Source organism: Zootermopsis nevadensis, unplaced genomic scaffold (genome assembly GCF_977971745.1).
Source record: "Zootermopsis nevadensis isolate Lab colony 2312 unplaced genomic scaffold, Znev_1.0 Znev_ptg000002l, whole genome shotgun sequence".
Classification (NCBI taxonomy): Eukaryota; Metazoa; Arthropoda; class Insecta; order Blattodea; family Termopsidae; genus Zootermopsis; species Zootermopsis nevadensis.
The window spans coordinates 7,397,398-7,423,763 of NW_028259134.1; the positions used below are offsets into that span (position 1 = coordinate 7,397,398).

Genomic DNA, 26,366 nt, shown 5'->3' on the forward strand with positions numbered 1-26,366 from the left:
GCTAATTGAAAGTAAAATAAATTAAATTATGGATTTTTTATGCTTTCTAGGACATCATGATCATGTCATGGAATGAGAGTGTTGAAACTCTTCTTGCTCTGGAAGTATCGGCTGCTGTGTTATTGCCTCCACAACTTACACTGGAGCAAACAGAAGACACGTGTGATACTTTCCATCTGAAGACTTGTAATAGCTCAGAAGTTTTAAGAAAACATCGCCTGGTCATAAATCTCTTCTGGGATGATAGTTTCTTTGCATCTAACAACGTTAGAATTAGAAGGCCTTTACATGTCATGAGCATAACATTAGATGGAGTGAAACATACACAGCTGAATCCTCCTCTGATGCTCATATTCCACAGGCCACGCAACATTCTGCCACAGGACAGAGAGTGTGTTTTTTGGGATTTTGATGCAAATTCAAGGCTTGGCAGATGGTCTGATATTGGATGCACACCTGCTGTTAAACTCAGTGGGGATCACACAGTGAAAACAGATGTTTGTATTTGTACCCATCTGACACATTTTGGTCAGCTTCTTTCTCCCATAGCTGAAAAGGAGGTGGATGTAACGTTAGACATAATTACAATTGTTGGGTGCTCAATCTCCTTATTTGGTTTATTTGGGATTGCAGTGACAGCTATTGCCTTTCCTGACTGGAGACATGGTGCTAGTAAAAAGATCCAGCTTCATCTCTCTGCTTCCCTTGGCATACTAATGTCAGTTTTCCTTCTAAATGCCTCTCTATTCATACCTCCAAATGAATCTCAATTCTGCCTTGTACTGGGAGTAGCAATGCATTTTTCCTTAATGGCTACATTTTGTTGGATGCTTGTAGTGGCATGGTTTCAGTATCTGCGCCTTACAAAACCATTAACTTCTCTGTGCCGCACCCCTCATATTCTACTCAAAACAACAATCTTTGCTTGGGGCTTTCCCTTTGTCCCTTGTGGTACTTTGTTGATTGTTTCTCCTGACTCTTATAACTCACCACAATGTTACCCAAAAGGGATGGCACATTACCTCTCTGTTATTGCTCCTGTATCCATAATTATGTCATTAAACATAGTTATGTTTGTCCTGATCACATGTTCCATATACAAACTTGGTAAAATTGGAGTGCATGCAAATTGTGAATTACAATTTTCAAACAAACAACAATGCAAACAGAGCATTGCTTACAGAAAGTTAAGCACTCTTATTTTTCTCTTTTTTCTTCTTGGTCTGTCTTGGATTTTTGGAATTTGGAAGCTTTCTTACTTATTCTGTTGCACAGCCACTCTACAAGGCTTTGCCTTCTTTGTCTTTTTTGTTATCTTGGAGAAAAATACAAGAGCAAAATGGAGTCATCTGTTCACAAAAAAGAAAAGTGGTCCAGTTTATCATCTCTGCAATAGAAATAGTTCTGTATTAGTGGTAAAAAGATCATATGAATACAAAAGGACTAGTCAAAATACAGTAAGTACATCATCTTCCTTAAGTTGAAGACAGGAGAGATCCATGAGAATTTTACCACATAAAATTGTCAGTAGTATATAAATCATTACATTTCAAACACTTACATCCATTGCCTTGCACAGGCAGTGAAATGCCAGTTGCATGTGCAGACTTTGATTCTTTTCCTTATACAAGTGACAGTAGATGGCACACTATGTTTTATTCCACATAAAATAATGAATAATGAGCTTTATTTTGAGAGTAAATACAATTTAACGTGGTTAAACTTGAACTTGTATGAAACTGATCTTTTCAAATAGTAAGAAAATACAAAGATATAACAGACCAATGGATTAACGAAAACATATGCTAAGCAAGGTAAATAAAATTCAATCTTAATCAGTTGTAATCTTGCCTACACAAAGAAAAAAATGTTAATTCCTGCTTTACATGTCTCCTCAGGTATATTTTATAGATCACTGCACCAAGTAAAAGTACAGAGATGATTATGCATGGAGAATGAGAAGGGAGGCAGTTAGATCCTTAATAACAAATAAAATGCAGCATAGGCCAGTATGATGAGGAAGCAGGGTTCAACAAGATCTCACCATTATAGACTTTTTACATCTTACACAATGTGTAGAAACACATCTGAATTCAAAATGTATCACATCAGTACAGAAACAGTGGTTTAAAGTTTCATTCTTTAAATACATGTTTTGACTGGTTTCTTTTTATGTTCCATAGCAAATTACTAACTTTAAATAGATTAATCAATCAACCATTTATGTTTGACAAGAGTGAGTACTACATTGAACCTTTAAAAGCTTTGAAGTTCTTCAGTTTGTATTGCTACAAAATAAAAATAAATAAAAATTAACCATATGTATCCATATTAATTACGGTCCTAATATAATATATTGGTGTCAGGGTAGCTCAGTCAATATAGTGTCTGATTATGGATTGGATGACCATGGCTTCATACCCAGCAGGAGAAAGGGACTTTTCTTCTAGTCTGTGCAACAAGACTAGCTCTGGGGTCTGCCTAGCCTATGTTTTTGGTACTGGAGTTCTTTCCTCACGGGTAGAGTAAAGCTGGAATGTGCTGACCACTGACCCTTGTCTAGTGCCTAAGTCAAGAACAAGAAGCTATACCTCCACTCCTCCCAAGCACCTCTATGGCATTTAGTGGGATAGCATTACTTTACTATATTATGTATATTACTTCTGTTCCAGTAAAAAATGTTGTAGGTTGTTATTTGCCACAAAGTTGATTGAGCTTACAGCTGTTCATGCACTTCAGTCTACTATAAAAATTTGTGATTTGTCGTCGTCAAAAAATGACGTCATCAAACAATGTTACGTTATATTTGTTTATTCGGCGTTGTTGTACCAACACAACAATGCCGAGTAAACAAATGACTTGACAAATGACTTTAGCAAGACACCAAACTAACCCCCCCCCCCCCCCAAGGGGGGGTTGGTCAAGTGTGTTAACCTCCCCATTCGGGGGGGGGTTGGTTGTGTTTTAAAAACTTGACCAATCCCCCGAGGAGCTCTGAAAGGAGCGCTCTGCTCTAGTTATTTAAAAATATATGATTAATGAAACATGAGTATGACATATAATCTAAAACAGAGACTTAAAATGGAATTCTGTGGTTTGTAACTAGAGAACCGTATAATAGGTAGTAAATTTAAATAATCATGCTTATGAAAATAAAGATTTTTTTAACATAATCAATCTTGCATGCAGACAGTACTGTACATGTTAGTATAGAATATCATGATCCTTCATCTTAAAAGACAAACTGTAAAGTTATCACATTCTAAGAATTATGAAACAACTGGGTTTATATAAAGGAAATAAAGTAATTTTAATACAGAGAACTGAAATATTTAAAACTCAAGGAGCCAAGTTAAACATAATGCATTACGATAGTAGTTTGCCCTACAATTCAGTGATTCACCATGCCACAGTAATAACACATACATACATGTTATGTTATCAGAAAGAAAAATAGCCGAAGAACTTTGATTTGTGAACACAACAATTCAATTTTCCAACACTAAAAATACATAATGTTTCAGATATTAACAATACAAAAGTAAAGTTTAGAATCTTTAAGTGCAATTTTTAAGGAGGGGCAAAAAACAAACAAAAAGTAACTGTTCTGTGGTAATTTGTGTTAAACAGTGATAAGTACATCCTACCACAAGTTAAGTAGTTGGTAATTACTTTGCTACAGTTACTGAAAAGTTAGAAAGAAAATTAAAACCCACTGATGTGCACACTCTCTTCCTGAACCTGATCTGAATGTAGTCAAAATATTACACAGTTTTTGTGAGACCAGAGTGAAATTTATCTGTTTCTCTTGAATACTAGGTGCTGTTACCCTACCCTCACAACAGATTGGCCACTCATGTTGATTTTGAGACCTTGGTCATGTACAGTAACCAACATGGTTTTCTACTAACAAACTAACATTACAGAGCTGAGTTTTTGAGAAGCTGGTAATCACTCAGGTAGTGAAGAAATTCCCCACCTCTTATGGAACCCAAAGATAAATTACAATGTTTACAAGACCATGCCATCTCTCCTTATACTGAGCCAGATAAATCCAGTCTATAGACTACAACCCAATTTCGTTAAACCTTTGATGCTAGAGCTTAATATTGAAACATTTAGGCTTTATCTCAAAGAAAACACAACTCATAACCACTACAAGAAACAGGTGGTTAATGCTGCTTTTGGAGATACTAGCTGTCTGCAGTAGGAATAACTGGTGAATACATTTGTGGGTATAATGAATATTTATTGATTGCTTTCACCATGGAGGCAACATTTTCAGTGGCTATTCCTTGAAGCCAAACTGTTCTGGCCGCAATTTTTGATTAGTATTCATTTGATAGCTTAACCTGTAATACATAACCTTGTCAAGTGCTTTAATACTGAAGTGGTTTACTAATTATTCACACTACTCTTGTGTCCTTATTCGATGTTACTTGGTGGGTGATTAAAGTTTAATTGCAAAAGTAGCATCGAGCGCATTTAGAAAAGAATAAATATGAGCGTAAATTAAATTTTCTAACCTAACTATAATGTATGAGGCTTTTTGTGCTGAATTTCTGCCTTATTCAATTCACTAATTTAATTGATATAGAATATAAAAGAGAGATTTATCGTGGGTATTGGCCAGTGGTGATTCAGCAGTATCTGAATTTTGCGTTAGTGTACTACCTGTCACTAGTGTGTCGGAAAACATGGTTAGGTATGCATCACACAGAATGTAGAATTACTTGCAAAAATGAATGTGAATATAGTGTAACAATGGTGGTAACAGCCAAGATTTATCAGTGATGAAACTGTAAGTGACAAGGTTTCATTTCAGAAAGAATGTCTTTAAAATGTGTGAGGAGTTGAATGAAAGAGAGGTTATGTTTGAAAAACTTTGATAGGAAGCTGCTGTTTTTGTAAGCTTAAATAGTCCTAAAATGTTTTCTAGACAATGCTGTATACCTCAGGTATGAACCTATACTGTAAAAGAATGATGGATTTAAATGTCGTGCCACAGATTGCCAGTTACACTCCATGAAGCATATGGCACTACAATTACAGAGAGTTGGAAGAAACGTATGGCCAATGAAGCCTAAGTAATCCAGGTATGAGAATACATTCATAATATATGACATTTTCTGTAAAAGCCTCGTTTCTTTTTATGATAGGAACCCCTTAAGAGTTAAATGCAAGTGGTGCTTATCGCAAGTTATTGAAACTAGTTTCCATTTAATCTATTCTTAGGAATGCACAGGAAAACCAAATTCAAGACACTGTATGCCAACTGAAATGTGTTTGTTCTGAAACACTTTACTCGCTACAGCAAATAGATTACATACTGGACAACCACGGTGCAATTGTTGGCAGCAGTGGTACAGATCCTCCTCTTTGCCACTTTGGCCAGACCAGTTCTGTAGCCCACACAGCCTCGTATATGTAATGCCCACTCTATCCATCTGGTGGCAAGGTGGTGAAGAGTGTGTGAAGCCATATCTTCACTCCCATAAGTGTACATGGTGTAATGCTTATTAAACAACAGATAAATCTTTATCTTAAGAGGATTTGTCACATTGAGAATTGGCAATTTACAGAGAAGTGATGATCAGGGCAAAAGGCACTGAACATGCCTGACTTCCAAAGGCGCTGTGTGTGGGATCAGCAAAATCCAGTTCAGAATTTTTCACCTCTTCTTTCCATTCTCTCATGCCCAGCACCTACCATACTTAATGACAAATATGGTTAAATATATGCACTGATGCCACTATATAAGAACACAACTATGAACATGTATATTCACGAAATTATGTTGTTGAGCTAACCATGCCACCTGTGTTATGGGTACATAATATGTATATACATAGATGAGAACACTTAAATTACTCTGTTATTTTGTACCACCTGTGTGAATCTGTCTGCTGGAAAACAAGTTGTTGTTAAGTTTCTTTCTAAGGACAATTATTGAATTATGATGAAGTATTAGTTGTTTACGAAAATGTCTGTCTTTTGGCAGTAATAACACCACTGCCAGAGATGGAATTCAGTGATTCCAGGTTCCATGAAAGACTGAGAAAAATGTTAAATTGAGATATTCCTGTCCATCCATGAAACCACCAATACAAAATTTCAGTGGCAGAAGACCTTAGGCCAGCTCATGGAACATCAGTGTCTTCTGGGAACCTCTGCTTTAGAATAATCATTGTCATCACCAGCATTTAGAAAATTGTTACATTGTTATTTTCTTCCTTCTCACTTGCACTGAAAACTAATAGTTTCTTCAGAAATTAATATTTTATTCCAGTGGGAACCGAAAACAGTACGTAAGGAACTATGATTAAAATAAACAGAAATTACAGATGATGATCAGACAGGAAGGAAATGAGTGAAATAAGAATTACAGCATCAAATTCATTCTGTATTTATTTATTTATTTTTTTAAGAAGTTTATAAATGATTGGAAAGTCATACTGACTTCAAATATGTATTATTCATAGATGGACACACGCATCTACACAAAGGATATTGTTATGTATGTACTGAACTACAAGGCGCACAGGTCATAAAGAAAATGTCTGTTGAATATATGAGGAATTTAATTTTGGAAGAGATGTCCATTTAATGTCATGAACGGTTCAGAACAGATGTACATGGCAAAATTGGTTCTTAATTACATGTAGCAAGTATAAGGATAATGTTCCACTCCTAGAATCAAGCACAACATTTCCTATAAAGATTTGGCCACAGTCAATTTGTTAGAAAGATTGGAATGCATTATATAATCAAATGAGACACGTAATGCTGTGATTTATGCAGATATTACTTATTACAGTTCAACATAAGTGTTTTATAATGTTTACAGATGTATCTGAAAATTGCTGTAATTTTTAAAAGCAGAAGAGGAGGTCATTGACACTAGAAGTTGCTGGTACACTAAAAAATTTCAAATATGTGCTGATCTGTTGTTGCAAGCACTTTAATAAAACACTAGTCCTCATACTGCATGTTGCCTTTCTTTCTTTTAGTGATTTATGCCCTTCAGATATACCAACAGGTAGTTAAAAAATTAGCACTGTGTAAATGTTCTTAATTTGCTAGTTCTGTTATGGTGAGTAGTTGTTAGCATCCAACCTGATTTCCAGCTTATGTCCATTTCTGGATGCCTTCTCCTGGTACCCCAGGAAGTGCCATGCATTGGTAAAACATGACCTAATAAATTGGTACTGGTAACGTAAATTACATTCACCTAACTCGGGGTCAGCTTCACTGACGGACTTTACTCATAATGAAGACATGTTTAATTTTCATGGGTCTAGTTTACATTCTAAAACTAAGATACAATTTGATCATCATTTCTTAATAAGACATACTTTCTTATCTTATACACAGCATATTAGGTAAGTTCAAGTAGATTTGAATTTACTTGCTAATTTGTGACTTTTATTATTGGTATTGCAGTCATGCTCTTACATAGCTCCAGTCCTGATGCCTAATGGATTGTACTGAAGAAGAAATTCTCAGCAGTTTTGAAGTCCAGGATGTGATGAGTGATATTTCGGCTCCTTCAATGTGTCAGATGTCATGCCTTCGGAATGTAAGATTAACAGTTATTTCCATCCCATGCAATAAATGATATTTACGATTAAATGAATATAAACAGATTATATGATAAACTGCTACATATTTGATCATTTTTAAGCTCCTCCAAAATATATACTTAAGAAATATGTTTTTATATCTGTAGTTATATCTTCACTTGGCTGTTGCGGTATTATGCAGCAATATTGACAATTATGTGGCATTACTAAATACATGTAGGAAAACTAATGCAGTTAGAACTCTGTTCTTCACAGGCTGCATCTATCAGAGTAAGACGCAAAATATTCAGAAACAGTTCCTTTACAATTTTCAATCCACTCGAACTGTCAGCAAATTACTGTAGTTGAGGTAACATGCTTTGTTTTGTATGGCACCATGTTTTGGCCTTCTCAGGAATAGAATGAGAAACGGTTGAAAAATAGAAACAAAACGAAAATGTTAAGGGGATCATTCTTTAGACGGAATTATTGCTGATATATATCTTGGTATGAAGTTTCGTGGAATGGAGAAGAGTCGACCGATCGATAAAAGTAGCAAAGTGATGATGCTGAGAGGCAGATAAATGGTGGGTTGAATAACTGCAAAGAAACTGCAGCTGACACTCAAGAACATGTGAGTTAATACATAAGATGAATGCACAGTGAACACTTGTCATAATACATAATGCAAACAATGCTTGCTGAAACAGAACAGAGCAAAAATGTAATTAAGAGGGTAGTAGTTCCAGTCATCTTTTTTTGCTAACTACTCACTCACCATTCTGTCAGCAGATGACTTTGTGGGTTACCTCTTAGAAGCTTTAAGTGATCAGGTATTTTTATATTAATATTGGTATATAGTAAATATCTCTCTATAATCATTTTAACTTTAATGTTACAATTTTATGTTTCTTAGAAGGTCTTGATGGCAGAAGCAGACACTCTGCATGGAGGAACTTGATATAATGATAATAAGTGTTTCACTTTGTTCCCCCTAGAAAGATCTGGAGACTTTCTGTTCATTAGATACTAAAATGCAGTGAAATCTATGACCGATGTTCTGATGTTAGCAATGAATGGACATTACAAATGGTGTCATAATGATGCATTGTGTCTATTCATTTATCATAATTAAACAAATAAAGTTTTGATGAAATTAGAGTAATTCCAGAACTGTCTACGGTCTAGCTAAGAGTTCTAACTCTGTGTTGCTGCTTCTCCAACTTTAACTTGGCCTTTGCAATTGTTCCCTCCTTAACAGCCTTAAGTGCATCTTCATACTGGCAACAATGAGTTTGTCTTTATGCCAAGTTTTGCGCAGTCCAGATGCCTTCTCACACCAGGCGATGAAATTAATTACATGTCATGACACAATAATATGAAGATAAATGCAGATTCATTGCCTGACACCTGCAGTAGATAATATATGGGTGGGTGATTCTTAATTTCATGCATTTCATTTAAGAATTGTGTACTACTCCTAAAATCAAGCCAAGATGAAGTATCTATAATGAAATGGTCACAAGTGCCTTGTTAGAGGGTTCAGCGATGAAACATTAGTTTAAAAGTAATATTTGGACAGGAAAAACTGGTGATCAACTTATGAGTTAGTGTTTCAACTCTTAGGGGATCTTATTTACATTTTCAACAGAATTATCTCAAATAATGTTGGGTGTACCACTGACAATGTAACAAACTGTGTTGTTTACACATGGCGAAGCTCCTGTTTATTTTACCAGCAACATAAAGCAGCTTTTGGACTCTCATCACACATGCTGATGGATGAGATGAACCAAATTGACTTCACGGCCTCTGTGGCCTTGTTTTACACCTACCAACTCCTACCTGTGGGGGCATCTGAAGGGCATAATTTACTTGGAAAAAGTCAACCTGAAGGACTAGCTTTGGAATTTGATTCAATGGCTGTGACAACAAATATTTCAGTGTACCAGTGCCACTGTTAATATATCCACTCAGCCACTCAAGTGCTGGAGACTACAAATTGCATTTCAGAAATCACTATTTCCAGCCAAAAAGTGGAGGAAATATGCTCTAACATTGAAATCAATGCTCCTCTTCCCAAATTGTGCAGACAATTAAAAATCAAAATTCTGACATGCCTTTCTTGGTCACATGTACAAAGAGACATGATTGGAACCTGCAGGAAACATTCTAGGCGATGAGCAGTGAACCGTTTGTTATTTTCGTATTGATGATGATTTTTGCTGAACGATAGGAAGAAACAGTCAGCATTCTAATACAAAGAGTTAAAACTCTGAGACTCCGCTGTCCCTCTACAACCTTAATATAACATGTTCTACTGTCACATTTTCTTTGGTACAATGTGAGCTCTGGAAACAAATTTGTAAGCTCAAAACTCTATACAAGAAGGTATTCTAATCTGTGTTATCGAAGACTTCAATACATGATGGGGCAATGTTATTTTTCTTTTTACCTTAATAGACATTGGTTACCCATTTCATTAAGGTAACGGTGAATGTAAAATTCTCTCTTTCCATAAGGATCATGGTTTGAAGGTGTCTGGAAGAAGGGATGTAACATTCCATCCACCCTTTCTCAACATTGGATGGAGGTGAGTGATCATCTTCATGCTCCAGGTGATATATCCTTTGAAAAAGGACTCTAGGACTGACTAGAAGAATGGGTGTACTGCATAGTCCGTGTGGCTGTTGTTAATGATAAAAATCCTTCCTATTATCATTAACTGAATCCCAGTTTTCCTTCAAGCCCAACACAGTTCTATCCAGGTTGGTGCCTTGTGGCACAATTCAAGGGAGATGATATCGTGGTCGGCGCATGAAGCTGCCCTACTGTATTTTTCAATATCGGACATTATGAGGAGCTTCAACACAGCAACTTTTATGTGTGTTGCAACGGTACAAAGATATTTCTGCCATGCCCTCCTCTTCTGTTGTGCTTAACACCTCATCATGCTGAGTCATCCAATAAAATAAACATATATGCGGTTTTGAATGTCACGATCATATTTAATGTCCAAATTTTGTTTTATTTTAATACTCCTTTAAGTTGGTTGTCCTGTTACAAAGCCTACCTTATTACCTCTGCTGTCGATCGAAATGGGGTGTATTCTTAAATAAGCAAGGCTGTGCGTTGCAGAGTGTTAACCTTAAAATGCCCTACTTTTTATCAAGTCTCTGCTGTTCTTCCCGATGCTTCAAACAGTTGTGGACACATCTTTAGAATCTGATGACAAAGGTAAGTTATAATGGTGTATGTTACTAGTAAGTAAATATATGTGAAATCCGAAGTTCGTGACAGGTTAGGTGAGCTACGTACTTCGAAATTGTATATAACTAACTAACTAACTAGATGGCTTACCGAACCCGAAGGTTCATCACCGAATTAACCGAAGCCCTCCACCGGACCCTATCCTGGGCCAACAAAATCCACTTTCCTTCAACTCCTATCTCCCATACATCCTGCCTGACATTATCCTCCCATCTACGTCTAGGTCTCCCCAGCGGTCTCTTCCCCTCAGGTTTCCCAACCAGTACCTGGTGCACACCTCTTGTCCCTTCCATGCGCGCTACATGCCCAGCCCATCTCATTCTTCTAGACTTAATCATCCTGACAGTACTGGGGGAGGAGTACAGATTTTTAAGCTTATCATTATGCAGTTTCCTCCATGCCCCATTGTCTTCTCTCCTAGGCCCAAATATCCTCCTCAACACCCTATTCTCAAACACCTGCAATCCGTGTTTTTCCCTCTGAGTGAGAGACCATGTTTTCGCACCCATACAAAACAACAGGCAAAATTATTGTTTTGCATATTTTAATCTTCAGGTTCTTAGAAATCAGACGGGAAGACAAAATATTTTGAACTGAGAAGTAGCAAGCATTTCCAGAATTTAATCTCCTCCCAACTTCCTCATGAGCATCATTTTGATTTGTTATTGTTGTTCCCAAATATTTGAACTTTGTCACATTTACAAAGGATTTATTAGCTACCCTAAGATAATTCTGCCCGCCTGCCTGCTGATGACGAAACACTAACAGGTACTTAGGTTTTTCTGAATTTACGTCTAGTCTCACCTGTCTACTAGCCTCTAGTAGAACTTCTGTGTTCCTCATTATTGTATTTATGTTGTCTCCCAATAAATTAACATCATCAGCATATGCCAATAGCTGATGTGTCCCATTCAATTGCAAACCCTCCTGCCTATCTTGGACTTTCCTGATGGCATATTCTAGCACAAAGTTAAAGACTGTTCTTGATTAGGAATGACTCAGATACGTATTTACCTACTCAAATTTTGCTACAGGTGTCATTTAAGCACATTTTTATTAGACTCACTTTGTTATACCAAATCCAATAAGAATATTATATGGCACTTCTCTTTTCACAGAGTCATATTCTGTTTTGAAATCTATACACACTTTTTCCTTTAGTATCTGACGAATGCAAAAGATATGATCAATTGCTGATCTGTTTCATCTGAACCCACTCTGATGATCCCCAATAATTTCATTCGCATATGGAGTTAATCTTGCCAAAAGAATGTTTAATAGAATTTCGTATGAGGTTGATAGCAGAGAAATTCCTCGGTAATTACCACACTCAGTCTTGTCCCCCTTCTTATGAATAGGAATAATTATGTATCTCGTCCATTGTTGTGGTATTTGTTCCTTATCCTAAATTAAAAGTATAAGCTTATGGATCTTCATATGCAACCCTTTGCCACCTGCTTTAATTAATTCTGCTGGAATTTGATCAAAACCTGGATATTAATAACTTTTCAACTTCCCAATGGCTAGTTCAACTTCATCTAAACTAGGTTCTGGCACTAACAGTTCAGCTGTATGTATTTTAATCTGTCTAACTTCCTCAGTCTTATGAACATTTAAGAGCTGGATAAAGACATTTTTGCACCTGTTCAAAATTTTTATTAGATCTGCAAGCAAATTGTCATTATCATCCTTTACCAAATTGGTCTGGGGTCTTAAAGTTATTAATGCCTCTGTACAGGTCTCTGATATATTTTTTTCCTTATTATTTGTCTCAAGTTCAACAATTTTGCCCTTCAGGTATTCCCTTTTCTTATTCCTAAAGGTTCTACTAACTTCACGTCTCACGTTATATAGATTATCCGTATTTGTTTTGTTTGGGTCCTGCAAACATTGAAATTTTGTTTGCGTCCTTCGATCTATTAATTTTGAACACTCTTCATCAAATCATGGTTTATTTTGCACGGTCGGCAAGCTCTGTAAGAAGATCCTATTAACTAGGGTCCTACACGAGGTAAACTAAAGTGCACTGCTGCGTGACGAGCAGTTTGGGTTCCGATGGAAACAGCAAGACACTACAACTGGCCCGCCTCGTTGAAAGGGTTTTCCTAAACATGGCCAAAGCCTTCGACGTGGTCTGCAAGATAACTGATTCATCTTAAGTATCTCCTACCTCACTCCCACATCATAGAATAATTTACCTCACCCAGAAATTCTCACCTATTATGAATAGATGTATGCAATACTGGTTATGCTTTCTTGTGTAATTATTTTCGCAGTAATACTGCAGTTGACTATAATTACAATCACAACTATGTAATTTATATTTATATTATAAACAAGTATTGTATTTATGCTATGACATGCTCTACATCCTTGGCTTGTGCCTATGAAGGATGTATGTAATGTAAATAAATTATATTCTATTCAACGATGACTGAAGAACATAAAATTCTGACGAATCTTGTTCATAGTATATTGCCGAATACATTTGGTACATTACACCAATCTTTATTCTGGGAGATTTCATTAACAAATTCCGGAAAACATACACATAATTTCAAAAGTATGTAACTTATCTCATTCTGACAAAAACCTGTAAATGTTGATTTACTTCAGAATGATTACTTGCCATTATAATACCTTACACTAAAAATTAATATACAATAAACAAGTAACTTCGAATTGTAATTCGTACGCCACACAAACAATCCGAGAACCAATGATGTCTTCCTCACGTTATTCTGATAATATGATTGGTCATCAGAAAAATATTCAAATGCACAGAGAATATAAATACAAAGAGGATCCGAAAATATTAAAATGCAAAGAGAATATAAATACAAAGAAGTATCCGAAAGTGAGCATATATATATTTATGGCACTCGTTGGAGCTGGCCTCTCAACTAATGGAAGCTATGACGTCTGCCCGAATATAAAGCAATGAATAATAAAATTACAGAAATTAACATGTCGAAAATTCAGAATGTGTAAGTTGTATTTCAATTATGGATATCAAAAAATTAAAATAAACTACTTTATTAGAAGAATATTGTATTTAATACTTTGTATCTAAAATGAAAGTTTACAGTTAGGTTAGGTGTACACCTAACTTTATTTAAACCAGTGGTCTCCAACTTGGGGTACGAGAAGACATCTTAGGTGGTAAGTGAAATTTAAAATATATATATATATATATATTATTTTATGATAAACACTGAATAATCAGTTATGTAATCTATTTAACTTATTTTAGATGTAGATTATAGACTGTGTATAACTTGAATTATACACCATCTTTGGGGTTACGCGAACAAAAAATGTATCATTTCCTATACAATATTGTATCTTATATCTTAATTGCGTCATGCTTGTGTTCTTCAATACAATAATTTTATTCACCGTCTTTTACACAAGCTTATAGATTGTTAAAATCACATAAAATTATAACATTTCAACATTTGATATTGTTACATTTTAAAATGACGACATGTTTCGATGTTCATTCCATCATCGTCAGGTCTATCAATTAAAATTAAAAACTGTTGCACTTGCTGCCCTGCGTATACTGATTTGTTCTACCCGTTAGATTTTATTTGTTTAAGCTCCAGGCTTCTTCCATTTACTTTTGAAGACTGCGCCTGGATGTCTTAAATCTGCAAAATCAATTTTAATTTTCATATCCTGATCCTGGCTACTGACATAGGAAATGGAATAATTTTAAAGAATTACTCAATATATCGTAATACAAGCAAAAGAATGGACATTATAAAAATAATACAAAACAAGCGACATAGAGACACCATAGAAAAATATCATATACAAAGAACACATAAACAAAATCTTGCATTAAACGACAGTAACATCTACACGAACAATCCGATATTTAACATTCTACAGTCCATCGACCCAACCCCCTAAACAACTTTCACCCAATATATATAGCCATACACGATACTCACAACTTAGTTGCAGTCTACAGCTCCGTAATATCGGACACGCACCTCACACACAACCCGGTATGTTATATACTTTAAATATTTTGTGATTACTTTTCTTTTGCTTGTATTACGATATATTGAGTAATTCTTTAAAATTATTCCATTTCCTATGTCAGTAGCCAGGATCAGGATATGAAAATTAAAATTGATTTTGCAGATTTAAGACATCCAGGCGCAGTCTTCAAAAGTAAATGGAAGAAGCCTGGAGCTTAAACAAATAAAATCTAACGGGTAGAACAAATCAGTATACGCAGGGCAGCAAGTGCAACAGTTTTTAATTTTAATTGATAGACCTGACGATGATGGAATGAACATCGAAACATGTCGTCATTTTAAAATGTAACAATATCAAATGTTGAAATGTTATAATTTTATATGATTTTAACAATCTATAAGCTTGTGTAAAAGACGGTGAATAAAATTATTGTACAATATTGTATGTTGCAAGCAATCAGCCATTTTGGAAACTGAACACAATACATTTTTAGGGACCATTAACGAATATTTTAATTACCCCCGTATATATACGTGTTAATGACTGTGCATGCAAGAAAATAACAGAATTAACTAACAGTCCCCAGGTTACTATTCAAAAACACAAACATATTTGCTTTCTTACTGCTCAATCTATTCCGACGCTCGGTAATCAGCATCCCTCCTTTTGAAAAAACTCTTTCACAAGGCACCGAGCTGCCAAATGCACAAAATATTTCACGGACAACCATGCTGAGGTGTGGATAATTGAACTGATGCGCTTTCCACCATTGCAAAGGATCTACGTTCCTTGGAAGAAATACTTCTTCAAGGTAACAATTTACCTCTACAATGGCTCTTGATGTTGCTCTACCTCTTCTTGGTGGATTCTTGCAACTGATATATCAATATAATTTCACACGCACAATTCATCTGCATCTGTAGTGACTGTTGCTGAATGTGGTGTGGTATCAACATTATGGTTGACTTTTGATGCAACCAGTGCAATCACTTTCTGCTTGGCATTTTCTGAAATTTGTGTATCAGAGAATGCCAACATCTTAAAGCAAGGATCAATAAATGTGCAGAACATCAATGTTGTGCTTTGTTGCAGGCTTCCAAAGCTTTCTCATATTGATCTAAGGTAGCACTCTATCACTTGCTGCACTGCCTTGCAAAATGGTTTCTTCAGCAGAATGTTGCAAACATTCTTCAGGCCAATTTCAAGTAGGATGATTAGAGATGCTGTGGCATACTTTTCTCCACTCATTGTTTTTGTAACTGACTGGAATGGTTTAAGGACTTGTATCAATTCCCGGATTATCTCCCAGTCTTCAGAAGACAAAACGGGAAGATCTTTATCAATTAATGCTATTGTAGCTTTAAGTGATTCCTCTAGTAGTGCGAATCATTCTAACATGTCATAAATCAAGTTCCAATGAGTTGGTACATCGTGAATCAATTTAAGTGCTTGTCTGCCAGTGTTATTTTGTTGGTAAGTTATGAGTTTCTCATTAGCATTGGTACTCCTCTTGAAATGAGAAACGATTGTTCTTATGAAGATTTCTGTCTTTTGGGTTGTTGCGCTGTGTAGACTGGTCGACCAGTCTAACCAGTCTACACAGCGCAACAACCCAAAAGACAGAAATCTACATACTCACCGCTGTGAAAATCCCAAATCTTACATATTGTTCTTATGTTTTCAATAATTCTTTGCACATTAGGAATTTGCGGTCCTTCTTTCACTATTAAGTTAATAGTATGTGGGAAACTAAAGGATGATAGTGGCAATTTGCTTGCAGATCCAATAAAAATTGTGAATAGGTGGAAAAATTTCTTTAGCGAGCTCTTAAATGTTCATGATACTGGTGATATTAGACAGATTAAAATGCATACAGCTGAACTGTTGGTGCCAGAACCTAGCTTAGATGAAGTGGGACTAGCCATTGGGAAGTTGAAAAGTTATAAATCTCCATGAATTGATCAGATTCCGGCCAAATTAATTAAAGCAGGTGGCAAAGGGTTGCATATGAGGATCCATAAGCTTATTCAGTTAATTTGGGATAAGGAAGAGATGCCACAACAATGGAAGGAATCCATAATTATTCCTATTCATAAGAAGGGGGACAAGACTGAGTGTGGTAATTACCGAGGAATATCGCTGCTATCAACCTCATACAAAATTCTATCAAACATTCTTTTGGCAAGATTAACCCCATATGCGAATGAAATTATTGGGGATCATCAGTGTGGGTTCAGACGAAACAGATCAACGATTGATCAGATCTTTTGCATTCGTCAGATACTAGAGAAAAAATGGGAGTTTGGTGGGACCGTACATCAGTTATTTATAGATTTCAAAAAAGCCTATGACTCTGTGAAGAGAGAAGTGCTATATAATATTCTTATTGAATTTGGTATACCAAAGAAGCTAGTGGGTCTAATAAAAATGTGCTTAAATGAAACCTGTAGCAAAATTCGAGTAGGTAAATATGTATCTGAGACATTCCTCATCAAGAACGGTCTAAAACAAGGAGATGCTTTGTCTCCCTTGCTCTTTAACTTTGCGCTAGAATACGCCATCAGGAAGGTCCAAGGTAGGCAGGAGGGTTTGCAATTGAATGGGACACATCAGCTATTGGCATATGCTGATGATGTTAATTTATTGGGGGACGATATAAATACAATAAAGAGGAACACAGAAGTTTTACTAGAGGCTAGTAGACAGGTGGGGCTGGAAGTAAATTCAGAAAAAACTAAGTACATGTTAGTATCTCGTCATCAGAAGACAGGCGGGCAAAATTATCTTAGGGTGGCTAATAAATCCTTTGAAAGGGTTACAAAGTTCAAATATTTGGGAACAACAATAACAAATCAAAATGATACTTGTGAGGAAGTTAGGAGGAGACTAAATTCCGGAAATGCTTGCTACTTCTCTGTCCAAAATATTTTGTCTTCCCGTCTGATTTCTAAGAACCTGAAAATTAAAGTATACAAAACAATAATCTTGCCTGTTGTTTTGTATGGGTGCGAAACATGGTCTCTCACTCAGAGGGAGGAACACAGATTGCAGGTGTTTGAGAATCGGGTGTTGAGGAGGATATTTGGGCCTAAGAGGGAAGACGATGGGGCGTGGAGAAAACTGCACAATGACGAGCTTAAAAATCTGTACTGCTCCCCCAGTATTGTGAGGGTGATTAAGTCGAGAAGAGTGAGATGGGCGGGACATGTAGCGCGCATGGATGGGACAAGAGGTGTGCACCGGGTACTGGTTGGGAAACCTGAAGGGAAGAGACCGCTGGGGAGACCTAGACGTAGATGGGAGGATAATCTCAGGCGGGATCTATGGGAGATAGGAGTTGAAGGAAACTGGATTTTGTTGGCCCAGGACAGGGTCCGGTGGAGGGCTTTGGTTAATTCGGTGATGAACCTTCGGGTTCGGTAAGCCATCTAGTTAGTTAGTTAGTTAGTATGTGGGAAACATATTATGTGACACAACTTTGTAGATAGGCAGTTATGAGTGTGCAATTGAAATAAATTATTTAAAACTGTAAAGCATCATTATGAAATTATAACCATGCTTTGTGCCATATTAATGGAAGGGTGGGTGAGGGTTAATAAGATATAAACAAAATATTATATAGATATTGCATAATAATATTATTATACGGGTAGGCCTACAGCAATTTGTATAGTCAAATGCATTATTATTATGCTCCATGTATGATGATATGGACAATATAATTTATTTAATGTACATTATAAGACAGAATCAAGTTTTAAATGAAACAAAATATATAGAAATCGTTTATTTAATATTTACCGACAATTTAGGGTTTACCTATTGTAGCTGTCAAATGTTTATTTAGTATTCCTGCTTCATATTTCGCAAGTCCTAGATTCACATCTGTGCCCACAGACCAGCTATCATTACATTTTTGAAAAAATTCCGAACTGAACAAGTAAATGAACATATTTATTTGAAGCATTATGTTATATTTTATTTGAATTTAAAGCAAATCCTTTAAAGTCTGGTTCAGTGCAACGTTTACAATGGGCTTTATAAGGTCAACTTCATATAGGTCTACTATTTTTACTTTTGACACAGTTTCAGCTATTTTAAGATAGGTACCAGGGATGAATTTCTACAAAAAGGGCATTGAAATGTCAAATTCTGTGGATGCAGGGAATTTCTTGTCCACATGAGCAGCTATCAACCATACAGATCCCTGCACCATGCATTTAATGAAATGAATATCATTTGAAAGAAACACTGTTTACTTGCTATTAATCATATTATTGGTACAAATGGCGCAGCTAAGAGCGATTCTGGAAATACTTGCTGCTGTGCAGTTTGGAATATTTTATCTTACGAACTGCAATCTATCAAGAAATGTTTTGATTGTAATGTTTAAAACACACAAGGACTGAAATTTTACACGTTCTTTTGTGTGGGCATGACATTCGATCTCTCACAACAAGGAAAGAACACAGACTGAGAAGACAAATGCCATCTGGAATGCTGCGACATGTATTCTAACTTGAGGATGTCTAAGAATAGTATGGTAAAGAGAACATTTGAAATAACAGGAGTGGGGACTGAAGTAACTGAAAATTAACTGGCTGCTTAAATTGCACTCATCAGATGGTATACGAATGATACACCAAAGATGATGAGATGGGCAGGACATACAGCACACACAGGAGAGATTATAAATGCGCTGGGGAGGGAAGAACACTTGTGAGACGTAGCATAGACAAGAGGGAAACATTAACTTGCATCTTATATGTGATGTGTGGGTATGGACTGGATTGATCTGGCTTAGCTTCAGACTAACTGTTTTTCGAATGTTAGGAACCATACAGTGCATGAAGAGTGTTTGGTCATATTCACAACCAGATTGACTAATATGCCTATCACAACCTTTCTTTCCAGTGATATACAAACCCTGAATGCCACAAGTGTCAGAAGAAGCAGAGCATCCAGATGAACAGAAACTGCTGCATCAAACATGGAGATGGATATTACAGAAACTGTAAGAAATACTGGGACAGAGGCCACTTTGACGACTTGCATTACAACTGTGTGGAGGACCAGTTGAAAAATGGTATAGGAACAATGTGGAAGACTGGGAGAATGATTGCTGCTACTTATATGATAACACACTACCATAAAGCCACCACTTCCTCGGTGTTTCTTCTTGTTGATATTTGCGTCCTGCCAGGGCACTGTTGGTCTAACTCCATGTATAATCAAGGGAATGAAGTTTAAGGTCCTGGTCCACTTAAAATATCCATAGGCTTCTAATATGTCACACATTTTATTGGGAACTGCATATATTGTAACATACAGTTACATCACATTCAGAAACATTGAACACTCTGTTGTTTATTGCTTTCCCATATGTGTGATACAGCATCTTGTTCTGCTATGCTCGTTCATACACTTCAGTCAGATCTCCCCTTACCTCTGTGTAGATAGCTCCCCATTTCATTTAGCGTTTCTTTCCCGAAGAAGCTGTGTCATTCCTGTTCAATTATATGTTCCACAGGACCGTAACACTGTATTTTGCCAGCATGTAAATTTTAACTTAAGTCTGGAGGGGAAAGTAATTTATCTGTACCCCATAGGGTTTATGACACCCTTGGTGCATCAAGTTGTCATTGTCAACTTTCATGTCATACAAGGAACCATAACACCACAGGAAACTAATCAGAAATTGAATGTATTTTGTAGCAACAAAACCTCTGAAAATTAATGGGACTGCAAAACATGTAAATTTCATTGAAATGTGCATTACAGTAAAATAATTATTTAATTTGAATTTTTTAATATTCTGTGTCAACTGTTTTAAACTTATGAACAGATACAGCTTATTCCAAGAATGCCATGAGAAACCATGCAACAGAATATATAATATTTCACCTTAAAAATATATATATATATATATCACACACAAGAGAATGAGTACATTTAATTTGTTTAAATTACCAAGCGAGGAATGATTACATTTCACTGATTAAATTCCATCTGCTTAAACAAAAGTTGTTACTATTTTAAGGTACGAATCTCTCTGTAACTTGTAGAGGCAAAGCACCTCAATTCTGTTCTGTTCTTTAGATTTTTTCCATTGTCTTAATTCAATCCAATTGATAAATTTTTGATCTTGTTACAGGTTTATTGGTGAGCTCTACAAATTAGGAATGCTGGCAACAAGTATAATGCAGCAATGCATTAAGCATCTTGTTTCTGAAGGAGATGAGCATTCCTTGGAGTGCCTCTTTAAACTACTGACGGAGAAGTAATCAGTGGTGAACAAAATCTCCAAGACGTACTGATGTAATTCTCCAACTGATGCACAATATGAAACAGGGGAGCAGCCTGACAGATGAGATTGACTACTATGAGCACCTCAGCTTGCAGTGTGCAGGTAAGATAGAAATGCTACAGCAGGACCTAAAGAATGAAACTCGCATCTTCAAGAACGTAGATTCTGTGATGGACATCCCACACCAGTTAGTGCTAATATAAGCTAAACCTGGAACAGGAAAGTCCACCCTGATAACGCACGTTTCCCTACGCACAAAACTGGCTCATCCTGCGACATGGGTTATCAGTGTAAATCTCAATAAATTCAGCCAGGAACTGAGCAAACTACCAGCAAATCTAGAAATGTCACAAGTAAAGGATTTTCTTCTGAAAGTCTCTGGGATCACAGCAGCTTTTGAACCCTTGTTCAGAAACAAACTGGAAAGAATGGAGAATGTCTGTTTATTATTTGATGGACTTGATGAGGTAAGTTCAATTCATACAGACAAAGTAATTCTCTTACTGCAGCATCTGCAGGTAACCCAACTCAAGAATCTTTGGATTACCACACAGCACAACATGAAGAAGGAATTAGAAGACAAATTGGATACAAACTCTTTCTCAGTACAATCATTTCCATACAAAGATCAGAAAAGCATGGTAATGAAATTCTGTAAAAGTACCAAGCTTAGCATAAATAAAGAAACTGTTGTTGAGCTGTTGCAGTCAATACACACAGCTATAAGAGACAGCAGTTGGCAGTTCGCGGGCACTCCCTTGCATTGCATGCTTCTGGCTGAAGCCTTTGTAGACCAGCCAAATATTTACCGTCAGAAAGAAAAAATTGATCCGGACTTATTTCAGCTTTACACTAGACTTACAGAGAGAATATTTGATATTTACTGTGAGAAATATACAATCAACATGACAAAAGCCGGTCTAAACTGGTTCCTGAAAAGAATCGCAGTAAAGCCACTTCCAGTCGGCCTGTATCGGATGTGGGCCCTAGAGGCGCTGGGAGTGGCACAAGCCGTGGGGCTGTTCGCATGGTTTGGACGGACGATCTACGGCGTGGCCTTCTTGCGTGTCACACCATTAGTGATCCTTCGCGGAGAGGGTACATGGCACGGATGCATTCCCTTTGGTGCGAGATGCATCCTGATCACTCCGGTCTCTCGCAATAAAACCTGTGAGACTATGTCAACCATCTACGAAGGAAAGGCTTCGACTTCGAAACGCAAGATCCAGTTGCGGCTACGCCGCAAGTACATGCGGAAGAAATAAATATCGCACCATGTCCTCCAGCTGTGACTGTTGATGTCGATATTAAAACGCGGTTCCACCAATTATTGAACTCCTGTGAACATCTGAAGGACAGGCAGCAAACAGTTCACCACAGGATATCGCTGTGGGCCAAACATTTGGCCGAAATGAACGAAATCGTAGATTAATTCCTAAAAGATGATTCTGATCTGCTTACTGTCAATTGCGCCGTTTACGCTGCAGCTAGGTTATTAGCAACCCCAGCCCCGTCTAAGGTGGCAGAAAGAGCTGAGCAGCAAACAAAACGCCTGGACGCGAAGTTAAAGTTGGAAAGGCAACTGGTATCCAGAATTCACTGCGTGATTGAATATGTAAACTCTGTTCCGAGATTTACCACCAAGCTGAGGCTTATTGCCCGCTTTCTCAAGGCCAAATATCACACATTGAACAAGAATATGCTGCAGACCATCAAGCAACTCTCTCTGGACAAAATACGGGAGATAATTAATCACAAGCAAATAGTGGTTGTGACATAAATTTTACAATTTTACCCAAAACCATTTCTTCATTGATCTTACTTTCTGAGCAGGCAAGATTACTGGATTTCACACATCTGAAGTTGAATGCTTTTATGTATGTTAAACTTATGGTTCCTACTCAACCGCATCCTATCAAGTGCCAGGAATGAAAACAATCTCTGAACATGTTAACATGGAAACCTTTTAACAATATTAATAAAATACCACTTAACCAGGAAGTGAGTACAGACTGATTGATATTTGATACTGTTCTTGTTATTTCACCAGAAGCTCTCGAGTTTTAAAAGTATTATACTTTTTATCGCACTTTCAGCGGTCGGAATAATTGCAATACCAGGAAATTTTACATGAACTGCATCTTTGAAAAATTAAATACTTGATGTAAATTTAAACATTTGGTAACTTAAAAAAGTATTCAAGGCAACTCTTAACAGATCCTTTATCTTTTCATTGCTTGTAAGAATATATGTCATCTCCTCAGTGAAATTTATTTTTACTGTCTAACCTTTTGCCACGTTCCATGTTCTTTTTATTTTGTGATCTGGCTTTGCTGTAAGTGTGCTATAACGCCGCTTTCTAACCTCTTTTTCAACATTATACATGATTCTTCATTTATTACATAAAATGCTGTCATTTTTTGGTCACTGTTGCTCTTACCTTAGATATGTAGACTCCTCTCATGTTTGCAAGATATTTTTATTCCTTAGCTTAAAAAATAAGTTAAAGTCGCTGTTGATATCATTAACTTTACAGATTCCCACATTTCACTATTTAGAAAAAGCTGAAACCGCATGGTTGTTTAATTATATACTTTTCTCGTTCTATGATGTGGCAATATTATGCTGGGCATCACGATCTGAAGATGTGAATAGGCCATTTATTGTGAGAGATGCAGAAAATGTACTACTGTCCGCAAAAGCATTATCAACTGCTGCACTCGAATCAATTTAAATTCTTGTTGCAAAATTTGCATTATGTGTCAATTATATGTTTGTTAATAATTAGTTTATTTTTGTTTCTTTCATGAGATGGTCTGTATTTATGTCACCACAAATTAAGATTTCATATTCTGGACTACACAGACATTTTAAATAGAATGCAATCATCATTTTAGAAAGTGATGAAAATCGCATGATGTGCGACTATATTTCATTATCAAATCATTACCAAGGAACACGTGTTTGTGCTGTACATTAAGATTAAAGGCTCCGTAAACTTGTGATTGGAGACCGCCCATTCTGCCACATTAGCTGCTCTTCGATGTACCACAGACAAAGAAAGATGAGATTTCAAATAGAAGGGAGGAATGTAAAATGATTCTGAACTGTGGTGGCAACCCCCAAAACTGATCTGCTTTATTTCTTGGTGAAAGTAATTTTCATTTGTTCCTGTCGCTACAAAATATCTGCAACACAACAAAAGTAATTACTGCTAGGCTAACTTCCTTACAAACATGAAATAAAATGTTTGTTCTTTCTGGTAATTTGGTTTTTGTCCAATAAAGAGGCCTTCCTACACGTTTATTTTAAGCCATCTTAATTATTCTAATTGGTTTCATGTGTGCACCGAATGCAAGGAGGTACTGTATAATAATTCTCTTCTAATTAAATTATGGAATTCCTAAAGTTAATAAGAGAGAGAACACATTTACTTGAATTTTATAACTGCTGCACAAACAACTTGTTACTTTTTATTTAAGTCAGTAATAAGCTGATTTCTGAAAGGAAAATGACCTGGAGTTGTCCAACCTGAAGATTAAGATGTAGAAAACCAAGAGTTCCCCTGTTATTTGATACGGGTCTGAAACTTGGTCTCTCATCCTGTGGGAGGAACAGAGACTGAGGGTGTTTGTTGACAAAGTCCTGAGAAGAGTATTTGGACTCAGGGGTAGATAAACAGGAGGATGAAGTAAATTAGATAATGGGGAGCAGCAAAGCTTTGTACACATACAAGAATTACTAAAGTATTCAAGTGAAGTATAATGGGCAGGATGTGGTTTATGATAATTACAGGTAAGCTCTGAGGTGATGACTCCGAGTATAGTAGGGGTAGATTATTAAATCTTCAAAATTTACGTAACCAGATTGTTGTTGAGATAAAGTGAACTAGCCTGAAGTAGGAAGGTAATGTTTAATACAAATGTAAAATTTATGTAGTACTTAGTGTTAGAAATAAATGGTGTATAGTCTTGTTTAACAAGTAGCTTCACTGGAAGAAATATCATATCAGCTGAGTATGTTTAAACTGATGACTTGCCTTGCTCCATTGTAAGCCACGCTACCAACCTATCCATAATTAACCATTACAAAATACTACCTTTAACGTCCCATATTTCATTCTGAATTCTCTTACTTAAGTTAGCGTTGTTGCTTTCAATCTTTACACTTATCTTAGCATTGTTGCTTTCAATCTTTTCACTTATCTTAGCATTGTTGCTTTCAAACTTTTCATTTAATTTAATATTGTTGCTTTCAATCTTTTCACTTATCTTAGCATTGTTGCTTTCAATATTTTCGCTTAAGTTAGCATTGTTGCTTTCAATATTTTCACTTATTTTAGCACTGTTGCTTTCAATCTTTTCACTTAGTATTGTTGCCTTCAATCTTTTCACTTATCTTAGCATTGTTGCTTTCAATCAATTCACTTATCTTAGCATTGTTGTTTTCAATCTTTTCACTTAAGTTAGCATTATTGTTTTCAATCTTTTCACTTAAGTTAGCATTGTTGTTTTCAATCTTTTCACTTAAGTTAGCATTGTTGCTTTCAATCTTTTCACTTATCTTAGCATTGTTGCTTTCAATATTTTCACTTATTTTAGCACTGTTTCTTTCAATCTTCTCACTTAGTATTGTTGCCTTCAGTCTTTTCACTTATCTTAGCATTGTTGCTTTCAATCTATTCACTTATCTTAGCATTGTTGTTTTCAATCTTTTCACTTAAGTTAGCATTGCTGCTTTCAATCTTTTCACTTATCTTAGCATTGTTGCTTTCAATATTTTCACTTATTTTAGCACTGTTGCTTTCAATCTTTTCACTTAGTATTGTTGCCTTCAATCTTTTCACTTATCTTAGCATTGTTGCTTTCAATCAATTCACTTATCTTAGCATTGTTGTTTTCAATATTTTCACTTAAGTTAGCATTGCTGCTTTCAATCTTTTCACTTATCTTAGCATTGTTGCTTTCAATATTTTCACTTATTTTAGCACTGTTTCTTTCAGTCTTTTCACTTAGTATTGTTGCCTTCAGTCTTTTCACTTATCTTAGCATTGTTGCTTTCAATCTATTCACTTATCTTAGTATTGTTGCTTTCAATCTATTCACTTTAATTTGCATTTTCCTCCTTCAAACTACGAAACACATTAGCGATAAAATCACGTAAAGATCGGAATCAGAACTTGGAGTTGCCGTATTCTTGTAACCTATGGTGGCCTGTTAAATGAAGTCCGCCAG

The 26,366-nt window shown here is 36.1% G+C and overlaps 1 protein-coding gene across 5 annotated transcripts in view; it reads left to right on the forward strand.

The window, feature by feature from the left end:
- LOC110839432 (uncharacterized) overlaps positions 1–26,366 on the forward strand; it is a 54,576-nt gene that overhangs the window by 13,683 nt on the left and 14,527 nt on the right. For 3 of the 5 annotated variants that reach the window (XM_087348583.1, XM_087348571.1, XM_087348587.1), the window contains 6 exons: positions 51–4,219; positions 5,009–5,096; positions 6,002–7,579; positions 10,085–10,799; positions 19,740–19,911; positions 20,980–21,234. In XM_087348583.1, the coding sequence (XP_087204709.1) occupies positions 51–1,484 (1,434 nt within the window). In that variant the 3' untranslated portion in view covers positions 1,485–4,219; positions 5,009–5,096; positions 6,002–7,579; ... (1 more) ...; positions 19,740–19,911; positions 20,980–21,234. Of the gene's footprint in view, positions 1–50; positions 4,220–5,008; positions 5,097–6,001; positions 7,580–10,084; positions 10,800–19,739; positions 19,912–20,979; positions 21,235–26,366 lie in introns of those variants that run through there. The other 2 variants (XM_087348578.1, XM_087348590.1) reach the window with 2 other exon arrangements.